A 21031-nucleotide genomic window follows, 5' to 3' on the forward strand; every position below is an offset into this window, starting at 1 on the left:
TTCTGATATTGCTCCCTCCCCATCTACTCCTGGATGTATGCATTATTCCAGTAACCTCCTCCTGGTTAGGCTTCCATAATTATCAATGCTGACTGCATATGTTCCTATGTTCCTCATTTCTCTATAGTCATATGTTCCTCATTTCTCTCATCTATGGAACCACCTTCCAGAGGATATTCTGGTCACCCTTTTCCCTCCAGGGCTTCAAGCAAGCAGTGCACCACCATCTTGTCATCTCCAATTCTGTTCCATAATGTTTTTTGTTTTTTTTTAACCTCCGTTAACCTTTCCTAATCCAACCATCCAACTCGCGAGTTTGTGTTTCCTTCCATCTTCCCTCTCCTATTTTCTTGTTCATTCATTCCCTTTATTTGTGTCCCACTGTCAGTTGTACCTTGTTCTTACATGAGCCTCGCTCCTGTAAATATCAAAGTTTTTTTTTAAATTATGAAACCATTTTATGTTGTATTTAATGTGATAGCAAGTTGCACAACTACCAAAGGCATAAAAAGGAATACTAGTCTTAGTGAAGATGAGTGATTGACTGCATCAGTGAAGGCAACATTGGATTTCCCCAAACAAGAATTGTGAAAGTGGGCTGCAGATTCTTCCCTGGGCACCATAAGAATCCTTACATGAACGCTATCAAAATTGTCTGAGAACATTGATCGGGAGCTGCGGAAAAGCCGACATCTGTCCAGTGATACGCAAGAGCTGCAACAAAATCCACACCAGATTTCGCAAAATCTGGATCAGGCTATTAAAACAAATATCACTGGTTTGAAGTGTTCATGGGCTTAAAATAATATGATGCCTTCACTGAGGAGTATGATGCCAAAGGACGTGTTACCATTGGTAATATAATCGAGACCATTTGATTGCAAATGTCCTATATTTTAACAATCCTGTTATACAAACACAATCAGTGGTGTTCATTTTATTCTGGCAGGACACTATACATCATTTTCTGAAGGTTTTGTAAAGTTCGGGAAACTCTGAAGCAGTGCCATTTTGAAAGCTCGAATACTTCACATCACTATTCCAGCTATCAAGAAAAAAAGTATTCCAAAAAAAACATTTTTTTAAAGCAAAAGGGTAGGAAAACGAGATGGTAAAATTAAAGAAAAGACACTACTATGACTTTGACTACTACAACTACTACTACTACTACTACTATAATGCCCCCATTTAATTAAGCCTTGTGGGGTCAACCGAATTAGGTTTCCCTCTCCATACCCCTCCATGTCGAGCATCGATCCTCTTTGTGTACCCCAGACTGTCTCAAGTACCACTCGACCACCTCCTTCCACCTGTTTTGGTCTACCCCTTCTCATCCTGCCAATTGAATCCATATAAAAGGCCTGCCTGACTACATTCTCCTCCTCCATCCTGAGCACATGCCCCAGCGAACTCAAACGTCCCTCCGATGCCTTTTCCCCTATGTCCATTACTCCTGCCCACCAGCTGATATCCTCATTCCTCTGTTTCTTTCTCTCCCTGAGCGATATCTTCAACAGCTACCCCAGGATGTGTCTTCTGACATCTGCATGCAGCAATCTCTCTCTTCTTCCTTTTGTTAATGCCCAAGCCTATGCTCCACGCAGTTCAACAGGTATTATTACCATTCTCTAAATCTCTGCCCTCAGCTAAATTGGAATCTTTCAATCATAGTCCAAACCAGAAATATTCTTCCACTTACTCCACTTTGCCTTCACATACTCACAACTGCCCCCTCCTCCAAAGTAGAACCCAGGTACTTTGTCCCCCCCCCCCCCCTTGCTTAAAGTCTTTGTTGCCCAATCCCAAATATCCACATCCACTCTTCCCTATCCCTTGCTCACCATTCCCTCCTTTTCCCCTTTCCAAACTTTACTGCTGTGCAACCATTGCATCCTGAAGTGGATTAATTTAAAGAACTTGGGTTTGAATCAATGAATTGAGAAAACATTGGGGTTTTAAACTTGATTTTCCCCTTAACAAACAAAAAATAACAATCATAGTAAAAAAAAAAACTTTCTCAAGTACCGAGCTTACAGTTTTAGGTATATTGAGAATTTTAAAAGTTTTTCACTTACAATCATTAATTGATAATTGTACAGTAATACCTTCCATAGCGCTACCCCATCAAATGCTGATTTATCATGGAACTATCAAAGTTAACTCGTTCAAGGAGCAGTTGGAGAAGATGGAGAGCTGGTTAAATGGGGAACCCAAAAGCAAATTTTGTTTTTAATGAAAATCATTTTGAATGAATCACGGTCAAATTTGAAGGGAATATATAGATTTTTTTGGCCAATCACAAAGTGATAAAAGAAGCCCTACAATGTCGACTTCACCAGTGACATCACATCTAGAATCTATATTAATCAGAATGGTGGTTTACAGGGAGAAACAGTGCATATTGAGCTTGGATTCCGATACCGATTCCACCATCATTAGCAACTCTAAAGGTTCTCAGTATGTTGAAAGTGATCAATGGGATTTTGAAGAAACTATTGGAGACAACATTAGTGATGGAAACGCTTTCGGGAGATTGTGGATCTGAATAGTTTTGAGCCTTGTGCGAGCGATTCAGAGGAAGAAGGTGGAAGTGTTCGTAAAGATGAAAATGCTGGTCACATGATCACTTCAGCTAGGTTTTCTATTCAAGTTCAATTAACAGTTTATAAAGGAGGGATTTTGTATTAATTGATTAATAAATTGGTTTATATATTACTCAAGCAGAAATATCCATCATCACCCCCACAACACGGGCACCACGGACAAAATTTGCAATGAATGCTTTGTTCCACCATCGCAGGCTGACCAGATGTCTTGTATGTTACGGGATCGTCCTGTTTTGTACTTTTTCCGGATGCCATGTGGGTCTGTGCCATGCCTCACCGTCATGTCCGTGAGGTGTCAATATCCCTCCCCAGTAGAGGGGGGATTGTGAAAGAGGGAGCACAGTGGAATGATGGGATGGTGTTGGGCATCGTGCGAGTGATAATTCATGGTGGAGGGGGGGGGATGTGGGATGGTGGTGGGTATAATGGGGATGATGATTGATGGTGGATTGTGGATGGGGGTGGTGGAGAAGGAGTCTGGGGGGGGTGGGGAGAGCCCTGAAAGTTTTAGTGTCCTTGGTAAAATCCTCTCAGAGGAGTAGATGATTCATACATATTTTCTCTCCAATACAAATAGATGGTGGTTCATTTGTCTTGCAGAAATTTGTGTTGACAATACTGTAGATAATTTGTTTCATGTGCTCTTGTGGTAACTGCCAGATAATGGCAACAGGTATTTGTTTCACCACTAAAATTGCCCATGTACATGTGGCAGTAGCTGGGTAGAGATGGTGTTACAGTTTCTAACGATTGCCGTTTCTTCCACCGAATCATGGAGATGACATCCTCTCTCAATCGTGGTGGATAATCCCAAGATCTCGCCATCTCTGTTGTTTCATAACAGTGCTGTGTAACATGTTCCGAGCACAAAAGCGAATATTTTGTCGGCCCAATCTACACTCCGGTATTTCAGACAAACCTCGTCCAATTTCTGACAACTGAGGATGTTTCGGCCATTGGTGCAGCATGAAAGCATCTGTTTGTATTATTGCAACCACCAAGGACAAATCAACTTGGCATATTTGTGAAAAATCGAAAATTATTCGCCGTTTGAGTTAAATCATACCGCGATGTAACCCATACACAGCATGTATCTAGTTGTCTACTTCCAGGTATGACGTCACGGCTAATCTGAAGAAGATTTCCACATTTAATCACAAATTTACCTACTTTATAATTCAGAAATCGGAAAAAGGCACATCATATCTATTTTGTTGGGCATCAAGGGATAGATTAGCATTGAAGTGATCTGAGCGTTTGGGTTCCCCTTTAAGCTTTCTTCTCCAGATTTAAGGGCCATGGTAAATCCGTATCGGTGGCGACACTGTGAGTGCTGATGAACAGGTAGCCTTTGAATTCCCTGATGAATTGTTTACCATCTGTATTACAGTACCTATATATTCAGGGGCTAAGAGACCGGCTTTGTCGGCTCACTTCGCTTTGACCTCGACATCATCTCAAAGCAGGAGCAAGTTATTCTTGGAATGCAGCACCACGGTAAATTTGTGCAGTCTTTGTTGTTACAATATCTCCATTTCGTTTTACCTTCAGTTGTGTCAAGATATCGCCCCCGTGATTTCACGGGTTTCCGCTAGTTTATAAAATAATGTTTAACATGCTGTATTATTATGAGTGCTATTAATAATACCTCCGATGAAGCCCTCATAAACCACTTATGCGTAAGAAATAACGATGTTGAGAACACATCCCCAAATAAACAATTTTATAAGACCCCCTTTAGTGCATTTTCAATTCGCGCTCGCTTAGTCAGGAACACATCCTGAGAGCTAGGCGAGGTATTAATGTATACAAATAAATCAGATATTATGTTTTGTGTGTGAATATAATCAAGTGGTAATGCTGTGAGGTAAATTTTAAAAGAAAACAAAAAGATGGATGCACATACGGGTTGCATAGTACCACCAGCGATGATCAACGAGCGGCAATCCTGCACAATGTCAGCAAAATGAACTGCTGGATTAAGCATCATGAACTGAAGAGAGCTGCAAGCTACAGTGCCTGCAGAAGATAAACAACTGGAATGTGCAGCAGCGGCATGCAGCAGGGGATGCTGTTTTCAAAATCAAATTCTACAATGGGATGGTCTCAATAATGATCATATTCAAAAGCAATTGTATGCACAAGTGGAAGTGAAAAGAGAAAGTGGAGAAATTTTAAAAGATGTTAAAAAAAGTGGATGAACGATGAAAAATAAGGTGATAAAAGAAATAATCCACAGTGTGGAGGGGGAAAAAAAGGAGAACATAACTCACAACAACAGGAAAGACATCTCCAAAACTGTCACCCACCCTCTTTAGCTAACACAACCCTTCCATTGGAGTCAGCATTGGTGAGAGCAAACAAGAAAGACTCAACTCGACCGAGGGGAGAGCCTTGAACTCTGTTGTCGTCATTCGGGTTTGCCAATGGTTGTGATACTAGAGAGGAGGCAACAGTGAACACGACTTACTGAGTGTTTACTTTTTAAAACAAATCAAAGTTCATTGTAAAGTTAAAATATCGAGAAAAGGTTTTGTAGTGAAAGGTGAAAAAAGCTTTATCTTATCATTGCATGCATGAGGTTTGATGGAATGCATGTAAGTATAGAGGAAAGACATTGAGGATTTATGGAGATCACAAAAAAATAAAGGGATAAAATGACTGAGACAAGGAGCTTTTGTGCTCGCAACGGTCCACCTTTTGGTCTGTACAATATGAAACTTAAATCTTGAATGTTTTTAAGAAATACTGTCAGACCCCAACATTTGCGGGGGATAAGTTCCTGCAAAATGCTGCGAAAGTTGTTTCAATGGGAAAAAGGTGGATAGGTTCCTGGTGATTTGTGATTCATAAGGGAAAAAAATCAAAATTGCTATTAAAAACTGCAAATACACACGCAAAAATAGAAGCAAGTCAGAAAACCCATGAATACGCCCAGAAAAAAAAACACAAAAATGTGAAGCACAGGGCCGTGAATGTAGAAGCAGGTGAGAAAAATCGTGAATAATCTCGTGACAAACCACGAGTACGTGAAGCACAGGGCCACAAATGTAGAAGGTCAGAAAAACCACGAATACGCAAAAAAAGCTATGAATATACGAAGCACAGATCCGCAAATGCAGGTCACATCACATTTATGAACCGCAAATACGTGGGCTCCACGAATAGCAGAACCGCGAATGTTGGCGTCCGACAGTATCACGTACACAAGGCAATTTACTGAGATAGTTTCCATGGCAACATAATTCAGTCAATCATAGCCGTGATCTAATTAGGTACTTGAGATAATGTCATGAGGAATAGATATCTGCAATATGAAAGCTCAATATTCAATAGTTTTTCAAATATTGTATGCACAAAAGTAAATGGACAAATGATCGGTCAGTCGGAGCATATTTTAATATCCCCCACCTCAGACCTTGGCGAATGGGGTGGCGGACAATTAGGAAGTTTGCTCAAAAAGAAGATGATAAGCAAACAAACAAGTTAAACGTCATGCAGAGCAGGATACTTGCGAAATCCCTAACACAAAATGGACTATCCTGACTATAATTCACAGAACGGTGTTTGTTTGTTTCTCATGCTACTCCTACAGTTCTAGGATGATTACATCCAGACTTGCAACATAGGATCAACATGACCCCAATTAGTGTATAGGGGTGTTCTTATCTTTGCCGGTGGTCTTGGGGGGGGGGGGGGGAAAGGGGACGCAAATTCTAAATTGCACCGAGTGCCACCTCCAGGTGTGAGAGAGTATTACAAGTCTCCACTATTATTCCTGTCCCCACATTTTCCAGTGCAGTGAGGTGTTTTGAATTATAAGCAGTAGGTATGTTTTTGCTTCATCCATGTAACCCAGGGTTCAAAAAAAATATTTGTGTACACAGAGTTGTTACTTGCCAATACATCACCCAAATAAAGGTATGCATCAGAAGAACGTGTTGCATGCTTGGAAGAAGATCACCCATAGGGCGGATACTCTGTGAGTAAAAAAATAATTGGTGGTTGAATTCAGTGACCTGATATGCAAATCATATTCAAATTTCAAGTAAATTGGGTGAAAATTGTGGATTTTAGAAACCTCAACGAAGTAGCTGACATTTGGCCTATGGTGACATTTTGGCCAATATTGACCTAAAAACAATGGGTGGTTGAATTCAGTGACATGATATGCAAACCTTGCTCAAATTTAAGGTTAATCAGATGAAAATTGAGGATTTTAGAAATTGCGCCTAAGTTGGTGACATTTGGCATAATTTGACTTTTTGGCCGGTGTCCTCAAAAATAATTGGTGGTTGAGTTCAATGACCGATTATGCATCAATGACAGATTATGCAAATCCTCTTCAAATCAAGTCAATCAGATGAAAATTTAGGATTTCAGAAATTTGACCTAAGTTGACCTTTGGCCAATTGGCCTCAAAAACAATAGGCTACCAGCTTGTCACTACCTCTACCAGGTGGTGACGTTTCGTGAAGATCGGAGTAAAAATGTGACCTGGAGGCGATTAACATAGACAAACAGACAAAATACACGTACTTGTTAAATCCAACCCCCCCCCCCCTCCCCGACAGAAAAAATTGCCTTGGATACATCAAATTGACCATTTCACCAAGATTAAAATTGACGATCTTAATCAAAGCTCAGGTCAATTGGATGAAAACTGATTTTAGAAGTTTGACCTCGAGTGAAACTTTGACCTCAAAAATAGATGCTTTCCCATTTCAGTGACCCAATATGCAAATCCTGTTCAACTTTCAAGGACATTTGGATAAAGAAGATTTTAGAAATTTGACCTCAACATGACCTTTGACCACAAAAATCAATAGGTTTTAGTTGTGACTAGTTCTAAAACTTGGTAAAGTTTCATGATGATCAGTTTGGAATTGTGACCTGCAGGCGATTGACAAACAGACAAATGAACAGAAATAACAAGAAAGATGTCATGCATAGCACGATATGTGCAAAATCCAATAAACAAATTTGACCTTAAAAATAATTGGTGGTTGATTGAATGACCAAATACGCAAATCCTCTTCAAATTTCAAGTCAATCAGATGAAAATTGAAAATTTTAGAAATTCGGCCTGTCAACTTTGTGGCCCACGTTTACCTTTTGGCCTATGTTGACCTCAAAAATACTTTCTCATTGAATTCAGTGTCTTGATAGGCAAATCCTCTTCAAATTTCAAGTCAATGGGATGAAAATTGAGGATTTTAGAAATTCCACCAAAGTTATTGACCTTTGGCCGATGTTGATCTCAAAAATATTTGGTGCTTGAATTCATTTACCTGAAATATAAATCCTCAAATTTCAAGTTGCTCAGGTGAGATTTCTAAAATCCTCAATTTTCATTGAAGTTGTTGACCTTTGGCCGATTTGTCGACCTTTTGACCTCAAAAATAACTGGTGGTTGAATTGAGTGACCTGATAGGCAAATCCTGTTCAAATTTCAAGTCCATTGGGATAAAAATTGAGGAATTTAGAAATTTGACAAATTCGTTGACCTTTTGACCTCATAAACATTCGGCCAGTTGCTTATGATGAACTCTACCATGTGGTGAGGTTTCGTGAAGATCGGTTTAAAATTGTGACCTCTAGGCATAAAAACACACAAACAGAATAACACATGCAACCAACTTAAATACTTGAAAAATCTTCGATTTTCTCAAGTAACAAAAAAAAAAACACAGGTAAGCTGACCACTAACCAAACCAGATGGTCAGGAAATACTCATTCGCTTCATGGTAAGAGACACCCAATATACTCATAATCTTCGATTCCACAGCATCAAAAGGGCCAAGTACGGTGTTAAAACGGCGACGGGGATGCCATTAAATTACCAGGGTTTAAACTGTTATTCATAAAATATGAATAAAAGTTTCATCTGATGAATACTTATTGTAATTGATCAAAAGTTATTTTAAAATTATGGGCCAAACCTATTAAATTGTAATTATGGGCCAAAGTTAATCACACACTCATACAGTTAACATGGATGGATAGACAAAGATTTTTGCATTTTTTGCAGCTATTTTCTCAACATTTACAAAGAAATGATCTGATTTTTCGGAATTATACTGGAAAAAAAAAAAAAGGTTGATGGGGAGTTCAAGGCAGCGTAAAGACAAACAGAAGACCATTACAGGAGATTTTCTTTGTTTGGCCAAAATAAACTTGGATTTGGCAAAATATTTTTGGACCAAATTAGCCAAATTTTTAGTCAAGCTTCCACCATGACTTTATATAAATGCTTATGCCCCAAATCAAGTTTTAGAAAAGTGTGCAATAAAGGGAGTCTTTAGGAGAGTATTTACAGATAAGTACAGCATGTGGACACCAACACACTGAAGGGAAAGTTGTGTAACCAGAAATGACATAAAACACTTTCCAAAGGCTGATGTTCAGGTGACATCTCAAATAAGATTGGTAAATTTCTGCTGTATTCCTTCTTGTTGTCATGCTCTACATCTGCTCATGTCCCTAATTCACCTGTTCTTCTCAGCTTCATTTTCAGCACACCTTTCACCATTATTGACATCATTTTACCATTTCATATAATCATGAAAAATTTATTCAAATAACCAAATTTATACACAATATACCTTGATATAAAAACTAATTGTGAGTATGTTCACACGTTTCCTTCAAAACCACTGAAATTCTTTGAGGGACACTTTCAAATAATTTTGTGATAAACTCTTGTGGAATGGTTTTGTTTTAAACTCTTCCACACTTCTTCCCAGACCTACCAAAGATCATCAAAGTTGCTGGAATTCTTTTTCTTACTTTTCTTTGTTCAAATGGTCCCATAGAGCTTCGAATGATATTAAGATCTGAGCTTTGAAGGGGCCATTGAAAAGGTTGAAAGACTCCAGCTTCCTTTTTCCTTTGCTAATTATTCCAGATAAGTTTTTGGATCATTATCTTGCTGTAAGATGAAATTTGGACCAACAAGTATTGCACCACTGGGGATAGGATGATTAATTAAAATTTGTTTGTCCCTTTCTGCAGTCAGCATATCATCAATTTCATCAATTTTCCAACACCACTTGAGGATATGCACCTCCAAACTTGAATTAAGCCTCCTCCATGTTTAATTATTGACCTCAAGCAAGGCTCTTTATCAGTTTTGGTTTTTTGTCGTCTCACATAATTGTCTTAATTAGATCCAAATCACTGAAAGGTTGACTCATTTGTCCAAAGCACCTTTGACCATTGTTTCATCATCCGATTTTTGTATTCTTGTGCATACGTTGGCCTTTTAGTCTTGTCCCTCTTTCTTAACAGAGGTTTCAACACATCATTTATATCCTGATTTCAAAATTGACCTTTGTACTGTTTATGGATAGCCAACCACATCTGAGCCTTCCACCAGTTCTGTTCTCATATCAATTCAATGCTGGTCTTCTTTCTTTTCCTTAAGGATATTATCTTCAAGTATGTGATTATCCTTGTTAGACACATTTTTTTGGTATTCCAGTGTTGGGTTTGTCAATAACAGATGATGTTTCTCTGTACTTGTTGATTGTGCTTCAGATACAAAAACTTGAAAATCAAGTTATGCGAGCTATTTAACTCAATATTGTTATGCGGAAGGGAGAGGGGATCCATAGCTAGACTATGATAAGTGAAGTATGGTCGGTGTGTTTCGAATAGGGTATATTGCCATGTAACAGGGATCTGTCAGAGAGTAAGTTGTTTGTTACATGTGACGCTGAGGCAGTGTATGTAATTTACAGATAGGATAGGCCAGATTAATTAATTAATTAATTATGTGTATGTAAAAACCTCATGTAGGCAAGGCTCGGTGAGGCCTTCCCATCGCAGAGGCACACGCAGAGGGACACGTGTCATGTGTGTGAAAGGCGAATTATAATCTCTACGGCTAGTGTGTGCCAGCCATGGTGGCACAGTGAGCTGTAGAGCCCAAAACAAAAGATGGACGTTTATTTTTATTAGGGTCGCTACCATAAGCAGGACCTGAGAGGAAGACTCTGCCCAGGAGGAAGAGTCTGTGAGGGGGGAACAGAGAGTCAACTGGAGAGTCCACAAGAGAGGACATAGAGAGGTTCGTGAGGGCTCGAGAGTCCATGAGGAGGCTAACTAGGTCCACCAGGAAAGAACAGAGGCTTGTGTAGAAAAAAGGACGTAGTTGCAAAATTTCTAAAAAAAAATTTCTCTAACAACTTTTTTTTGTGGGGTTGGAAATCACTTAAAACATGTAGAAATGCAAAAAAAAATTCAAATATTTTTTAAAATAAAATCGAAATTTTTTTGAAAAAAAGTTGCAAATTTTTTTTTTCTCAAACAATTTTTTTTTTTTTGGTTGGAAATCACTCAAAACATTTAGAAATGCAAAAACAAAAATTCAAATATTTTTTTCAAAATGGCCGCCATAGCGGCCATATTGGACTTTGGACCAAATCCAAAATCTAATGGCATGATCCTTGGACCATACCTAATCCCCCCACCAAGTTTCGTCGAAATCCGTCCAGGAGTTTTTCCGTAATACTGCTCACAAACAAACAAACAAACAAACAAACAGACAGACAGGGGTGAAAACAGTAACCTCCGTCCATCTTCGATGCGGAGGTTAATTAACCCAAGCTGGGATCACCCTATGTCTTTAGAGCAGACCAGGAGGCCTCTGTCTGAAAAAAGACAAAGGAGACCACTTGACCAGGTTGAGGAGCCACCCATCGCTGGCCCTGCTTGTAGCAGTTTTACTTTGTTTGGGCACCATCGTTACTGGCTCCTGTTGTGCACCTGGTCTCTAATACTGGCTGCATTCTGTTGAACTCTGTTCACCCTGTGCATCAGAGAAAAGGGAAATCCCACCTGCATTATTGTGTTGTTGTAAAAGTGTGATCTGTGGCACCTAGTGGGTGAAGATTTGAGCTATTATTTCTTATTCATTGTATAAAAGTTTGCATATCCCATTCTCCTCTTTGTGTCTTTTGATTCGCTTGGTTTGTTTCCATTTATTATAGCGTCTTGGATCCTAGAGTCCCGAGTTCAAATCCTGCTCGGCTGTTGAATTAATTCCCAGTGGGGTTAACTCAGCCTGTCATCCTTTTGAGGTCGGCAAAATGAGTACCAGCTTTCTGAGATGATTGAGCCGTTCGAGTATCCTGAGTCGGAGTGGCATCCCATCCAGGATTGTGTCCAATAGCCCAGGAGATCGCTTCGGCAGCACCGACGCTCTGTACAAAGTATGGGCCCAATGGATGGATGGATTACAGCGTCTTGTCGACCCTCTTCCCTGTGCTTTTCAAAATAAAAATAAATCCTATTAAAGGTAAGAAAGCGTGTTTCAGCTATCTGATTTCCATGTAAGTTTGCCGTCGTCTCAGCTCAGTTGGGTGACCTTGGTGAATGGTAAAGTAAAGAAATACTGAACGCAGTGCATTAATAAAGACCACTTTGAGCATCCCTTGGGACGAAAGGTCCAGGCTCTGAGGAATTCCATATTAACAGATACTCATATGTGACAATATATTTCCTTCTTCATCCAGAAACACAATTCCATGGTGATCTACCAGTGAAATTTACGCATTTTGTTTTAAGCTAAGAGTTCATCTAATTGATATATATATTCTGCAGTACAAAAAAATTTATGGATGTGTGGAGAGGAACATCTGATGTTCATGACAAAAAACAGATGGCAAGTCATTGATTATATTTGATTGGTAAATGATGGCTGGGCTCTATACAACACCTCATATTAGCTGCTCATGTAAAGTTTACTTTGAATTCTTGTCATCACTACTTTTTGAAGATTCTGATCAATGTGAATGAAAGATTGCTCAATGACAAGTTTGGTTTCTTCTCACCTAAACTAAACTGCATTAGCAAGAGTGGACATTGTTATAATAGTAGAAAACATTCGTGGAGGCTTTGAGTAAATAGTTCATGCTTATAACATCTATATATTGTAACTCCCAGATGTGTCAGGCTATTGCACAGCAGTGTATATGTCGACTTAATGGAAAACAATGGTTCCAAAACATACCTGAATCACTGCAGCCTTTTTCAGTGCAAAGGGATTGTAGGAAGCCTGAGAGGGCAGCCGAGCTCTCCCTCTTCACCGTAACTGGTTGGTACATTTCAACAAAACCAAAAAGCTAAAAATAAAAAATAAAAAACATAAAAAATAAAAAAAGAAGGGCAGAGAACATCATATATGTTAATGGTGTGTATATAGCACAAGAGCAGACTAACTTGATGTAAATACATTTTCAGCAGCAGAATGGTTGGAGCTGTTTTGAGTCCTCTGACAAACTATGGCCTGAATTGGCCAACACATTCCTCAAAACTTGATGCCAATAGCTTTGCAATGCAATGCAAAAAAAAGGGACACCATCCACTTCCCAAGTTATATGGAAAGTTTTATCAGGGGGGTAAAAATCCCTCAGTCATTGATCAGACTCCCATCTCCTCTTGCAAAATCGACTCTGATTGTGTTGCAGATATCTTCTAATTTGATTGTAATTTTCAAAACATGGAACGTGATTGTTTATTTAACCACAGGTGGCCTTTCATTTGTTACATTTTACCAACAGAATGAAAACTGTGAAAATGCCTCAAGGAATGTGGGAAAATAAAAATATTATATGGACATGTCATCAAAATCATGTGATGCAAGAATGTGGAGCCAAAATAACTCTACTAAATCCATTCCAGAACTAACAAGGCCTGCTTTCGTTGGCCGATTAAAAAGACCTCATTGTTTGAAAAATTACAATCCAATTTCCATGTACAATGTATTATTCCTTCAGAAAGTATTCACACCCCTTGACGTTTGTTACATTTTGTTGTGTTACAGCCTAAATTTAAAATGGATTAAATTTTAATTTTTTGGCACCCATCTCCACAAAATACCCCATAATAACGAAGTGAAAACATGTTGTCACAAATTTTTAGAAAATAATTAAACATGAAAAGCTGAAATGTTTTGCATCAGTAAGTAATCAACCCCTTGAGTCAATACTTTGTAGAAGCGCCTTTGGCAGCAATTACAGCTTCGAGTCTTCTTGGGTACGTCTGTATCAGCTTTGCACATCTGCATTTGGGGATTTTCTTCCATTTTTCCTTGCAGATTTGCTCAAACTCTGTCAAGTTGGATGGGGAGCGTCGGTGAACAACAATCTTTAAGTCTTTCCACAGATTCTCAGTGGAATTCAAGTCTGGGCTTTGGCTGGGCCACGCAAGGACTTTCACATTCTTGTTCTGAAGCAATTCCAGTTTTGCTTTGGCTGTGTGCTTGGAATTATTGTCCTGTTGGAATGTAAATCTTCACCGCAGTCTAAGGTCTTTTGCACTCTGAAGCAGGTTCTCCTCAATCATTTGCCTATATTTGGCTCCATTTATTGTTCCCTCTATCCTATGTCTCCCAGTCCCTGCCACTGAAAAGCATTCCCATAGCATGATGCTGTCACCAGCATGCTTCGTGGTAGAGATGGTGTTAGATTGGTGATCATACCACAGATTCTTTTGCCTCATGCTCTCAGTCTTTTACGTGCCTTTTTGCAAACTCCAGGCATGCTGTCATGTGCCTTTTTCTTAAAGTGGCTTCCGTCTGGCCACTCTCCTTTGAAGCCAAAATTTGTGAAGTGCTGCAGAGACTGTTGTCCTTCCGGCAGGTTCTCCCATCTCAGCCAAGGTACTCTGTAGTTCTGTCAGAGTGGTCATTGGGTTTCCCAGTCACCTCCCGGATCAAGGTGATTCTTGCCCAGTTGTTCAGATGGCCAGCTCAAGGAAGGGTCTGGGTAGTTCCATATTCTTTCCATTTTCTAATGATGGAGTGCTCTTGGGACCGTTCAACACTCTAGAAATTGTTTTATACCCTCACCCAGATCTATGCCTTCTCACAATTCTATCTCGGAATTCTATGGACAGTTCCTTGGACTTCATGGTAGAGTTTCTGCTCTGACATGCACTGTCAACTGTGGTACCTCATATAGAAAGATGTGTTTCTTTCTAAATCATGTCAAATCAATTGAATTGGCCACAGGTAGACTCCAATGAAGTTGTAGAGACATCTCAAGGATGATCAAAGGAAATTGGATGCACCTGAGCTCAATTTGTAGTGTCATCGCAAAGGGGTTGAATATTTATTGACTCAAGACATTTCAGCTTTTCATTATTAATTAGTTTGTAAAAATTTCTAAAAAATAAATTCCACTTTGACATTATGGGGTATTACAACATGTAGATCAGTGACAAAAAAAACCATCTCAATTCAATCCATTTTAAATTCAGGCTGCAATAGAACAAAATGTGAAAAAGGTCAAGGAGTATGAATACTTTCTGAAGGCACTGTATCGATCGTCCTAGTGCACTGCCAGCAAAAAAAGAGCATAATACACCAGCATCAAAGTGTCATTGAAATGCACACAAAGAGATCATTCCAATTGGAAGCACGCTGCAAAAAAATGGAATAACAGTACAAGGTTGCTGCTCCCTGCTCCCAGTCAACAAACAGGTAAGACTATACCAAAATGTAAAATTAAACATTTTAATATGAATCACAGTAATCATGCCCAATCTACTGAAATAATATAAACTTTTTATGCCTCATCTCTATTAGCTGTTGCATTTCCATTGACCATAATTTCCAGTCGAACTTGGCACAATTGCAAAAATCTGGCCCACGTTTGGCTTTGGTACCTTTTCAATCTGGCCTCAGTATGAGATGTCATCACATACTTTGAGCCGATCTCACTTGGCTTTTGTCCTACATTTTGTATTCCGCACATTCCTCTACTCCATCCACAAATTATACCACAAAAAGCAAACTAGAAGGGCACTCGGTAGAGCGTATATCTCCGCCACGTAATGCCTGATCCAGGAGACCATATCGGGCCCAATAACTTTTTGAAATATGCTATATAATCGTTTTGGCCCTATCTCTCAATGGTGAAGAATCACTTAATTCTCGTAGTTGGTTCCGGATCCGGTTCACCAAAATATAATCAGTTTATCCTTGTAACACACCTAACATGCCCACCAAATTTCATCCTGATCCATCCACAACATTTTGAGCTATCCTGCACACAGACCGACAAACAGACAGACAGAGAGGGGTGAAAACATAACCTCCTTCACCTTCGGTGGTGGAGGTAATAAGCAACAGCAAGGATAAGAGCAATGTGCTCATTGATTACATTGCTCTTATCCATTGCTCATTGATCTGAGCAATGTGCCAATAATGTCTGACTTCACCCATATATTCACGAAGTACGTACACAGACATGGTGCTTGCAGGCACAAGATAGTCCCAATTGCCCAATACATGGCAAGGTTTTCTTTATTTCCCATGGTGAAATAAGAACTCTTAAAGAGTGGGTTCATATCAGAGACAATGAATAAACTGATGGAGTGAAGTAATGGGGTGTGGACAAAACACAATCATGATGGGCCAAATGGCCTCCTCGCCCGTGGGGGATTTGTGACAACACGCCAAAAGTGCATATGTCTGTGTACACACTGTCCACAGACACAATGTGATGACATTGATTGGGTTTGAAGCTGCGAAACGGAAAAACAACCTGCACTGAGGCCATCAACACCAAGATCTGTCCCAAATGGCCCAAACCTGCTAATGGAGTGGAGGCATAATAGTTAAACATCCCCAAGTAGGCTTGTACCTGTTGCATGGTTTGTTTATACAATTTGTGTCCCCGATTTTGAATGGTACCTCATAGTTTCTTAGACTCATAGGAGTACTAAACCACCATGAAGGTTTTTGTTTTAATTCCCCTTTTTTCTGCCAAAATCTGAGCTATATCTTAGAGCTGACCAGGACTTCCACAATGAAATTGTGCCTCAATAATGGGAACAAAAAGTGTGCAGTTGACAATTTTTTTTGACCTTGACCTAATTTGAAGGTCATGACCTAATAGGAATTTAACATTTTTCACCACAACTCAACTAAGGTTTGTCAGATCAGAATGAAATTGCCCTCTCTAGATAGTCTTGAGTAAGGTGCGTTTACAATTTAAAATTGACACTATACCATTCCGAGTTAAAGGTCAAGGTCAAATGACAGTCAGGAAAAAAGAAATGCATTTTTTGTCATCGCTCAATTTTACCAATGTGGAATCTCAAAGACTGCTTTGCTTTCCAAGATATTCTTGCATCATAATACTGTACCGGCACTGAAGTTGTACACCTGATATTTGATTAGTGTCCTTGAGCGAGCTGTTCATCTCGCTCCGAAGGGGATGCGAAACTATTACAGCGTCTCTGTCGGTCTGTGTGCGTCTTTATGGAGGTGGATACTGTGTGTATATGTGTGTGTCTATATATTTTCGCTTTAAAAACGTTTTTCTTTGCAACTGCTTGTTCGATTGATGCAAAACCTTAAATACAGAAGGGACTCCCCATGGAGAATATTTAATTGATAATTCTGACATAAAACGCCACATGCTATGGCAGCCATATCGCATTAAAGGAAAAGATTTGGACATCCTTTTCTCCAAAGAGAAATTGAAACTTGGCATATGTCATAAACCCCCCCATGGAGTATCTAGGGTGATAACAATTATGTCATTGGTGAAGTGGTATTCCGGCCATAAGTGGTTGGATCGAAATCCTTATCCAAAAAAATCTGAAACTTTATAGATGTGATATACGACCTGATGTGAGTGAAGAATTCAATTTATGTCATCGGCCTCGTGGTCATATTGGATTGAAAATAAAAACGTTAAAAAAAAAATCTCCAGAGCCGTTTAACAAATTGATGCAAAACTTCATACATATGGTCAATTGAGCATGGGGAATATAGTTTGAATATTTTTTCATATCCACCTTCAGGTCAGGTCAGGTATGGGAGCATGTGCCAGAACAGCACGTCGCTGCGTCCACTTTCCGCCGGTACTCCAGGGGCCTCCGTCTGGCCATCCCCCAAGCAGATGCCAGGCCCATCCCCATCTCCTTGAGATGATGGTCAACCTGTTGCAACCATGAGGCACGTGGTCGACCCACTGGCCTCCTCCACTCATGAGACTCCCTCGCTGAGAGAATCTGGTGAGCAGGATCAGAGTCAGGAAAACGAGCCACATGTCCATACAGCCGCAACTGACGCTCACGGACTATGCAGGTAACAAATCTCATCCGAGTCTCTCCCAGCAACCTCTCGTTGGACACAAAATCCGACCAGCGATAGCCAAGGATTCTCCGAAGAGACCTGGTACCAAAGGAATTAAGTCTCCGTCTCAGATCCTTGGTCAGAGTCCAAGTCTCGTACCCATAGAGCAAGACTGGAAGTACCAAGGACCTGAAGACTCGGACTTTCGTCCTCCCGCACAAGTACCGGCAGCGCCACACCCCATGATCCAGTGAATCCATGACTCCCCAGGCCCGACCCAGACGTCTATTGACCTCTGACTCGCAGCCAGCAGAGACATGAATATCACTGCCAAGGTAAGTGAATCTCTCCACGACCTCAACATCCTCACCACAAACAGACAGGACAGCAGCATCCAAGATGTTACCGAAAGCCTGGATCTTAGTTTTGACCCAAGAAACCCGTAATCCCAACGGCTCCGACTCCTCATTCAGCACCTCGAGGGCCCCCAAGAGGATGTCTAAAGTCTCCGCAAAGATGTCTGCATCATCTGCAAAGTCAAGGTCCGAGATCTTGACATTCCCAAATGACGCACCGCAACTTGATCTCTCCGACATCCTCCCTAGAATCCAGTCCATACAAGTGCTGAAAAGTGTGGGGGCAAGTACACATCCCTGACGAACTCCAGTAACAACTGGAAATAAGTCAGAGATGGTACCACCACACTTCACAGCACTCTCAGTACCAGAGTAGAGTTCAGACATCAGATCGATCAGTTTTGGTGGTTTTGACCCCACGAAGCCCAAGAATCCTCCAGAGGACATCCCGATTCACTGAATCGAACGCTTTACAGAGATCAACATAGGCTGCAAGCAGCCCCTGCCGAAACTCTCGTCTGCGTTCGGTGAGGACACGAAGTGCAAGGATACAGTCAATCGTTGACCTCTTTGGTGTAAAGCCTGACTGCTCTGGACGCTGGTGCTCAAGCAGATGGTGGCAAACCCTATCGAGAATTATCCGAGCAAAGACCTTGCCCGGCACTGAGAGCAGCGTCACCCCTCGGTAGTTGTTGCAGTCTTGGCGATCACCCTTCCCTTTCCAGAGAGGGACAACAAGGCCCCTCTTCCAGTCAGTTGGGATGATGCCTGTGTTCCAGGCAGAGCACAAAACTGCATGCAACGACACGAGTGCAGCATTTCCACCAGCCTTGAGAAGTTCGGCATGGATGCCACAGATCCCTGGAGCTTTGCCCCGTTTCAACTGGTTCACCGCAGCCCGTGTTTCCACAAGCGTAGGTGGACCACAGTTGATTCGAGGGTCAGCAACAGGGATTGTAACACCCTTGACGTCCAACTCGACAGTTGGGGGATCAGCCTGGTACAACCGCTCAAAGTAACCGGCCCAGCGGGCCTTCACTTCAGACTCCTCTGTCAAGAGCCCACCACCCTCTGCTCGAACTGTAGTGCTCCGAGGGATGGGCTTGGATGAACGTAATGCGCGAATTCCCCTGTAAGCGGGATGAGAATCACCTGTCCACAGGTGATGCTCTACCCCCTCACAGATTCCTCGCACATAGGCCTCCTTGTCCACCCTCAGTGCACGTACAGTTTTACGCCTCAGCTCCCTGAACAGCTCAGCTCTGCCATTCAGCCTGGCCCTGCGACTCTGGTCAATGGTATCCAGTGTCCCTTGAGAGAGAAAATTCTTCTTTGCCCTGCGGTGAGCTCCAAGGCATCCACCGGCAACATCAAGGACGGTGGTCTTGAAGGCGCTCCACAACTCTTCAGGACCCCCGAAAGCACCCAGACCCCCCAAGTGTCCACTCAGCCTGTTCGCAAACTCCTCAGCTACTCTCTCATCCCTGAGCTTGGCAACATCCAGTCTCAGCTGGGATGGTACCATTCTCCAGGATTTAAGGTGCAGCTTTAGAGTTGCTACAACAAGCCTGTGGTCAGTATTGAGGAACTGAGCACTCCGGTAGACCCTGCAGTTCTGGATCATCCTCCAACGACCGTCAATGAGGACATGGTCAATCTCCTTTGCCACACCGCCAGCGTTGGAATACCAAGTCCAGCGATGAGCTTGTGGGCGCTGAAACCATGAACCAGCCACCCTAAGTCCATGACTTCTTGCAAAGTCAAGGAACTTAGTGCTATTCTGGTTCATAGTTCCTGACCCATGGGGACCAACACACACCTCATAACCATCCCGATCAGTTCCAGTCGATGCATTGAAATCCCCCAAGACGAGAACAGTATCTCGCCTTGGGCACTGATCAACCACAGACTGGAGTGTGGCGTAGAATGCATCCTTCACGGTGAGGTCACTCGCCTCAGTCGGAGCATAAACAGAGACCAGGGAAATGACACCTAAGGAGTGACGAATCCTTAATCTCATAATACGCTCGTTGACCGGTGTTACCTCAATTATCATTGGGGTCAGCTTATTGGACACAGCTACAGCAACTCCTTGGGTATGGTAACCATCAGAGCGACCAGACCAATAGTAGGTGTAACCACCCACCATTATCTCGCCGCAATCCGGTCTCCGGACCTCAGAGAGAGCTGCAATCCCGATGTCCAAACGCTTGAGCTCAGATGATAACAGAGACAGGTGATCATCCTCTCATAGGGATAGGACATTCCAGGCACCCACCCGAAGGGACCGCCTCAGGTTAACCCAAGGAGACCGCCGTCTGGTGGACGACACCTCCGAAGGGGTGGACACCTCCGAATCCACCTTCATTGATGCAATTTTGCCTTAATCGGCACAAAAATGGTTGTTAAATATCTTAATAATTAATCAATAATCAAAAAAAAGCTTTGGATAATGGCAATGTCCTGACAAATCTCACACTCTCACTATGTCTCTCCGAAGGACCATTTCTGGAAAATCCTCTATCTCTTTGCTCATGACTCCATCCTCTGCCGTACCATCTGTCATCCCTAAGACCGGCAAGTAGCAGCTTCTTCGCTCACTGCAGATCTGGATAAATTCTCATGCTGGTCCAACACGTGGAAACATGTCTTTCAATCCTGACAAATCTCACACTCTCACTATGTCTCTGCGAAAGGACCGTTTGGAACCCCCCCGCCCCCCTCCCCTCATCTACTTTCTCAACAATCCTCTTGAAGAAGTCCTTTCATTCAAGCTTCTGGGTCTCACCATCTGCCATGATCTTTCCTGGGAAAGCCACATTTCCAAGCTGGCCTCCAAAGCCAGTCGCTGACTGGGCATCCTCTGTCATGCAAAGTCCTTACTCGGCCCACCTGAGCACCTGACCACATACAACGCTTTCGTCCGCAGCCTGATGGAGTACTGCTCTCCCCTCTGGGCTGTTGCTCCTGCCTCT

The 21031-nt window shown here is 41.6% G+C and overlaps 1 protein-coding gene across 8 annotated transcripts in view; it reads right to left on the bottom strand.

The window, feature by feature from the left end:
* Positions 1-21031, bottom strand: part of DDX11 (DEAD/H-box helicase 11) — a 127488-nt gene that overhangs the window by 22091 nt on the left and 84366 nt on the right. For all 8 annotated transcript variants that reach the window (XR_015059198.1, XM_085885042.1, XM_085885037.1 and 5 more), the window contains 3 exons: positions 12622-12733; positions 4916-5044; positions 4513-4625 (listed from right to left, as the gene is read on the bottom strand). Coding sequence is in view for 7 of the 8 variants with exons in the window: in XM_085885042.1 (XP_085741168.1) it covers positions 4513-4625; positions 4916-5044; positions 12622-12733 (354 nt within the window). In the remaining variant the exon portion in view is untranslated. The remainder of the gene's footprint in view (positions 1-4512; positions 4626-4915; positions 5045-12621; positions 12734-21031) is intronic.

The sequence above is a fragment of the Eptatretus burgeri genome, chromosome 6 (assembly GCF_056783735.1).
Source record: "Eptatretus burgeri isolate ZD-2024b chromosome 6, Ebu_testis_v1, whole genome shotgun sequence".
In the NCBI taxonomy this organism is placed as follows: domain Eukaryota; kingdom Metazoa; phylum Chordata; class Myxini; order Myxiniformes; family Myxinidae; genus Eptatretus; species Eptatretus burgeri.